Here is a 6,214-nt window from a genome sequence, read left to right on the forward strand (position 1 = left end):
GGTTCGTGCCCCGGTCTGGGAAGATCCCACGTGCCGCGGAGCGGCTAGGCCCTCCTAGGGGTGCCCGGGGCTCCCACTGCTGAACTCAGGAGGTTATAGACTAGGAGGTAGAGCTCGTGGGAAGCCATTTGATCAAATCAGAGCCTTTCATAGCTCACCCTTGCCGCCGGGCAGAGCATGGCCTGCAGGGTGCCACAGGCAGATTCCAGGAGACCAGGAAGGAGGCTCTAGAGCCATCCAGTAACCTGGACCAAGGTGGTGGCAGTGACAGTGGGGAAATGGGTAGAAGAATAGGCAGCATCAGAATGTATCGGGGAGGTAGGCAGACCAGCTGTGGTGACTAATAAGACATACGGGGTGGGAGAGAGGGAGGGGCCCGGGAGAACTTGGGGGTCCAGCCCAAGGGTCAGGAAGATGCCACTTTGGACCATAGGGAAATGGTAGTACTACTGTCCATGTCCCTCATTCCCCAAAACAGGATGACAGAAATCGGCGCCCCCTAGGTACAAGGTAAGTTGGGGCATGAAGTCTTTCCTCTCCTTCTCCAGGGATCCTGAAACTCCGCCACATCTGGAACCTGAAGTTGATGCGTTGGTGAGGAGCAGTGGGCCCCTCGTGGTGGGCCGGCAGGCTTCACCCATCTCTGCCCAGGTCTGCCCTCCCCCTACTGTGCCCAGGAGGAGCCTCCAGCAGTCCAGGCAGGGCACGGGGTGGGGCCCCGCAGGCCCTCCTGTGCCTCCATTCTGCACTGCCCACGATGTCAGGCCTCACGCTGGGGGCAGGGCAGAGAAGCAGGGTGCAGGGGAGGCCGCGGTGACCACGTCTGTCCCCGCTCCAGGACCCCCGCGGCCGCAGACATCTGCTTCACCAAGGAGCTGCATTCCCACTTCTTCAGCTTGGGCAAGTGCGTGCCCGTGTGCCGAGGTGAGGTGCTTCTGGGGGCTTCTCTGGCCTCCCTTGGGGCCGGGAGACTGGTGGTCCATGCCTCTGGCTTGGCAGTGCTGGGAGTAGAGGGACCCTGGTGGGACAGGCAGCCAGGGAGCCGGGGGCCACTGCCTCACTCGCGTGAGGCCCAGCTTCATCCTGCGGCAGGAGGGGTGGCAGTGGCTTCTTGGAGCGCACTGCATTCCCTGCGACTGCCTGAGGATTGTGTGCCTCCGGCTCCGATGTTAGAAGTGGACGAGGCGTTATCCACGTTCCTTCTCTTGAGGATGTTGCTGAGAGAGACTCACTGATGGCAGTGCGGTGTCATCAGTGTGTGATGGTGGTGGCGTGTGCCGTAGGGTGAGGGGAGTGATGTTGAGTGATAATCAGCACCTCTCGAGAGCTTCCAGAGGTAGGGCCCATTTTCATCCCCTTCTCCAGATAAGGGGACTCAGAGGGATAAAGGTGCTGGCCCAAGGTCACAGGGCAAGAGGTGGCAAAGCCAGGGTTCAAATCCAGGTTGCTTTTCCCTCTGGGGAAGCAGGATTTTTCCAGGGAGAGTATGAAAGGAAAGGCATCCTAGACACGGGAAGCATGTAGCAGACACTGGAGAGGTACGTGATAAAGGTAGAAAATGTGCATTGCAGGCTGAAAGTGAAGGTTCTGGAACAATCATGTGAAGAATTTGGGCTCTGCTTTCTCATCAGGGTAGTGACAGGGCTTTCGAGTGTGGTTAGAGAGAGAGCCCCCGGCTGCAGTGTGCCTGGAGGGCAGAAGTGGGGTCGAGGATTGTAGCTGGGCCTCTGGGGGTCACCACAGAGAACAGAGACGAGACGGCTTTGGGATACGCTCTGGAGGCGGAGTGGACAGGACTTGATAGGTTGGGTGTAGGAGGGGGCGAGGAAAAGAAAACGCAAAGATGACACTAGGTGATGTCTGGTAACGATGAGCCACTGGGAGGATGGGACTAGGGGAAGGCAGCATGGTGGTTGAGAGGAGCCTGTCACCTGAGGAGGGAACGGTCCAGAGACAGTGAGATGCACAGCTCTGGAGCTCAAAAGAACGCTTGGGAATAAAGATACCGGGAACTCAACCGCAAACAAAGTCACAAACATAGAAGTGAGATCGCAGACGGGGAGAGCACGGAGAGAGCAGGGGTCCAGGACAGCACCTCGGCACAGAAGACACGAGCCACCAAGACAACAGAGAGCAGTGGCCAGAGAGGCAAGAAGCAAGACAGGGCCCCTCGGTACTGTGGAAGCTTCCAGTGGCCCTGGAGAGGCCACTTCTCTGGACTGACGGCCACAGGAGCTTCGGGGCAGGGTGTGGGGTAGACGGCCGGGGGCGGGCGCGGGCGGGCGCGCGGGCGGGCGCTGGCGGTGGGGCGGGGCGAGGGGTGGTGGTGTGTGTTTGGCCACTCCTCCCAGAGGTTGGGTTGTGAAGAGGAAGTAACCAAAGGGCGTTGGAGGTCAGGGAAATCTTATTTCTAGTAGATGGAAGTAAAACATTTTAAAATCCAATAAAGTAACCTCAAATAATAAACAAGGTTCTTTAATGAAAAGCTGCAGCGCCCACCCTCCACATCCGCAGACCTAGTTACTCCCCAGAGATAGCCACCTGGAACACTTTCTGTTTTTGGTGCTTTTGGAGGCGGCTTCCTTTCACTAAAACACAAGCAGAGGCTACAGTGTCATGGCAAGTGACCGTGGCGTTGTTTATCATGCACTGCTCTGAGAGATGGCGACTCTGCTCATGCACCCCATCCCTGAGTCTCAGTTCCTCCTTTCTGCAACCTCAGAGGCCTTCCGTGTCCACTTCTAGTCTCATTCTTCTTTTTGACCCGCATCTAAGTTTTACTGCACAATAAAAGCAGCAAGTGAAATCTTAATCCGAAGCACCTTCTGGTGAGAGAGAGTGGGCAGGGACAAGCTGTTTCTCAAGTGCATTTGACGTGCAGCAAAGATCTAACAACACGTATTGAAGCAAAGGAAGTATCTGGCATGTGTTGCTTCTATGTTCCAGAAAATTCCCCTTTCCCCCCAAGCATAGGCCTTGTGATAGGACGTGAAGTGTCAGAGTGATCTTGCACAAGCTATACAAGTGAGTAGAAGTAGCATTTGCAAAAGCCAAACATTATGAAGTGTTGCTCCCAAAGCACGGTATTTGTAAATTTTGATTCCAAGCTGGATGGCTCGGTTGCACCAGTGGGTTTTTGTAGAGCAGGAGCCTGCGCCCCTGCAGCCCACCCCTACCGGCTAATGCGAGCCCAGGTAGGGAAACTGCTGCTCTCAGCTGCGATGCCCTGAGAAACTGCAGTGGGTGACTGCTCCCCAGCTCCAGCCCCTAAGGGAGCTGCCAGGCCGGGTTTCCATTTGGGTTGGGTTGAGACTCCTGGATCCCTATCTAGCACCTTCCAAAGACTCCGCCTTGCAGAGAACAGGTTGAAAGTCCATTTCTTAGTGCACTGGCCCAAAGCATCCTGGTGTCAGTCTGTCTGTCTCTCTCCCTCTTTGTGCTGCGGCTCTCTACTCCTTACTTGATAACATAAGGATATCTACCCCGCTTCTTCAACCTCCCCCCTTCTCTGTCTCTGTCCACTCTACGGACAAGGTTGACGAGTGAGGCTCAACTGTGCGTGGGTACAGATTGCCCCCATGTGCCTCCAAGTCAAGAGCCAGCACGTGGCATTAGGCATTCATGTCTGTGTTGTTGCTGACCGCCGGGCCACCTGGGCCCAGTGTCGTGGTCTCAGGGAAACTCTAAGGCGAGTGTTGCTAGCATTGGGGGCGGCTCAAGCCTGCTGTTTTCCACGTAGCAGGTTTGAGTTTTCCCCAGCTCCCAGCGACACTGTGTTCCGTCAAACATCCTCCCGTTCCCGAGAGGCCTGGCTGAGGGTGAGCCTAGTTTTCAGGGGGAGCCCTTCAAGGAAGGGGCCGGCAGAGGCTGAGGGCTCAGGAAGGGCTGGGGGGCCTGTGAGGAGTGGCTGCGGGAACTGGCCTGGCAGAGACCCGGGGGAAAGGGTCGCTGTCCAGAATCTGGGGCCCAGGTGAGGCTGGAAATCATGGACAGACTGGGCCAGAGGCAGCAAATGGTAGGCTCGCCCCAGGGTTGGCTCATCCTAAAGCTCCAAGAGCCCAATCAGGGAGGCAGCTGAGCAGGCCCGAGAGGGACTGGCCTTGGAAGGTGTTCGTGTGGGTCGCCCGCTGGGGGATGGGGAGCTGCTGCTTCGTGCCCAGGGAGGGCGGAGGGGGGGCCCTGGAGGATGGAGACTGAAGGGAGGGACTGTCTCTTGGCAGGAGATGGCGTCTACCAGAAGGGAATGGATTTCATTTTGGAGAAGCTCAACCACGGGGACTGGGTGCACATCTTCCCAGAAGGTCAGTGGGGCTGGCAGGGTCGTGACCCTCTCAAGAATATGGGTGGGACTGCCCCCCCGCCGCCGCCCGGCAGCCCCCAGCCTCACCTCCATCCTGCCTCTCAACAGGGAAAGTGAACATGAGCTCCGAGTTCCTGCGCTTCAAGTGGGGTAAGAGCCGCTGGCCCGCCTCCGGCTGGGTTGGACTATGGCAGGCAGGGCAGAGGAGCATGTTGGGAGCGGCGGGAAGGGCAGGTGCCGGCCCAGGGCAGCTGCTTTTGACTGGGGGAGGGCAGGAGTGGCCCCGGCCGCAGGCTGGCACCGAAGCTTCACTCATGCCACCATTTCTGCCTCTCTCTGGGGTAGGAATCGGACGCCTGATCGCCGAATGTCATCTCAATCCTGTCATTCTGCCGCTGTGGCATGTCGGTGAGCCAAGGCTGCGGCCCAGGGAAAGGGGCTTCGCTCGGTCCTATTGGCGGGTGGGTCTCCTCTGGGTGGCAGAGAGGGGGTGCCGGAGCTGCCCTGCTCCACCCCACACCTGCTTCCCAGCCTTCTGTCTGCTGTGCTACAGGAATGAACGACGTCCTTCCTAACAGCCCGCCCTACTTCCCCCGCTTTGGACAGGTGGGTAGGGCTGCTGACCTTGTCTGTCTATCTGTCTGTCTGCCATCTGCCCCATGACTCCCACTCAGCACCACTGAGGCCAGATTCAGGAGGCTGTAGCAGGGGGAATGGAGTGAAGCGGGGTGGGGTGTCTTCCTGGCACCAAGGCCGGGGCCGGGGCAGGGGCAGGCCTTGGGATTGGGACAGGACAGGTTGGGATGACTAGGGCATGGACCCCGGGACTGGGATGGCCCTTGGATGTCACTGAGCCCAACCACCTCGTTTTAAAGAGGTTAGAGTGGACCCGAGGGAGTACTCAGCAAGGTGGGGACAGGATTTGGCCTCTGGCTCCCCAGGGTGCTGGGGCTGTGGGCACCCCCCGCTTCTGTCGCCCACCGGCGGCCCGTCTCCCCACAGAAAATCACCGTGCTGATTGGGAAGCCCTTCAGTGCCCTGCCTGTGCTCGAGCGGCTCCGGGCAGAGAACAAGTCAGCTGTGAGTTTCTCCCCCAGGCCATCCCAGAGCTGTCCTAGCCCATCCCAGTGCCCTTGGCCTCCCAGGGACCCTGGGCGAAGCTCCCTGAGGGCTGCAGGCCAGCCCCAGTCCTTCCCCTCAGGTGGAGATTCGCAAAGCCCTGACAGACTTCATCCAGGAGGAATTCCAGCGCCTGAAGAGCCAGGCCGAGCAGCTCCACAACCACCTGCAGGCCGGGAGATAGGCGCCACCCCGCCCAGACCCCGCCCAGATCCTGCCCCGGCTTTCCTCTTGGACTGGGGTGGGGACAGGGAGGGGCGGCGGGGCCTGGGACAGAGGCAGCTCTGGGACCCGAGTCCCAGCTGCCAGGAGATCGGTGCTGCCTTGGGTTCTGGCCCTGCACAGAGCTGGGCTGGGGGATGGACTGATGCTTTGAGCTCAGATACGGTTTTTCAGACAGATTTGTTCAGAACCCTTAACGGGTGCCCTCTCCTAGTTGGTGTGCGTTCCAGCTCCTCTGTGGTTCTTCAGCTGAAAGAAGGGTCTCAGCTGCTCCTCCCACTTGGCCACACAGGGAGGAAGACATTTAGGCAGGGGCCTCCTTCCTTCTTGCCTTCAAGGTGTTCTCTCCCAGGGCCGGGCACTGGAGGGAGGGTAGTTGAAGCGGGGCAGTGGCCAGGCCTGGCTTCTACCCGCCTGCCCTGATCCAGGAGCTGCTCACCACTTCCTCAGGGATGGCCGTCAGCCACGTCTTCCTTCTGCCCGTGCTCCCCACAGGCGTGGGACCCTCGGGCAGGGCCCAGCCCTGGGCTGCAGGTAGAAGAGCTGCCCTTTTCCAGAAGTGGAGCCCAGCCA

General features: G+C 59.2%; 2 protein-coding genes across 2 annotated transcripts in view; one reads left to right on the forward strand and one right to left on the reverse strand.

Annotated features, from left to right (window-relative positions):
• The window catches only part of DNASE1L1 (deoxyribonuclease 1 like 1), a 7,433-nt gene extending 7,254 nt beyond the window's left edge, over window positions 1-179 (reverse strand). The window contains exon 1 of the mRNA XM_029240256.1: window positions 159-179. Within this exon, the coding sequence (XP_029096089.1) occupies window positions 159-179 (21 nt within the window). The remainder of the gene's footprint in view (window positions 1-158) is intronic.
• Window positions 180-553: 374 nt separating this feature from the next.
• Window positions 554-5,813, forward strand: TAZ (tafazzin). Its single transcript, XM_029241478.1, has 8 exons — window positions 554-594; window positions 839-924; window positions 4,221-4,301; window positions 4,409-4,450; window positions 4,646-4,708; window positions 4,854-4,906; window positions 5,303-5,380; window positions 5,502-5,813. The coding sequence occupies exons 1-8, from the start codon at window positions 587-589 to the stop codon at window positions 5,601-5,603; spliced, it is 513 nt and encodes a 170-aa protein (XP_029097311.1). The 5' UTR covers window positions 554-586; the 3' UTR covers window positions 5,604-5,813.
• The last annotated feature ends 401 nt before the right edge of the window (window positions 5,814-6,214 follow it).

Source organism: Monodon monoceros, unplaced genomic scaffold (genome assembly GCF_005190385.1).
Source record: "Monodon monoceros isolate NGI ecotype Baffin Bay Population unplaced genomic scaffold, NGI_Narwhal_1 Super_Scaffold_22, whole genome shotgun sequence".
NCBI classification, from domain to species: Eukaryota; Metazoa; Chordata; class Mammalia; order Artiodactyla; family Monodontidae; genus Monodon; species Monodon monoceros.

Coding starts and splice junctions, on each gene's coding strand:
- TAZ (XM_029241478.1), top strand. Junction 4,451..4,645: donor GTTCCTGCGCTTCAAGTGGG/GTAAGAGCCGCT, acceptor TCTCTGGGGTAG/GAATCGGACGCCTGATCGCC. Junction 4,709..4,853: donor TCTGCCGCTGTGGCATGTCG/GTGAGCCAAGGC, acceptor GCTGTGCTACAG/GAATGAACGACGTCCTTCCT.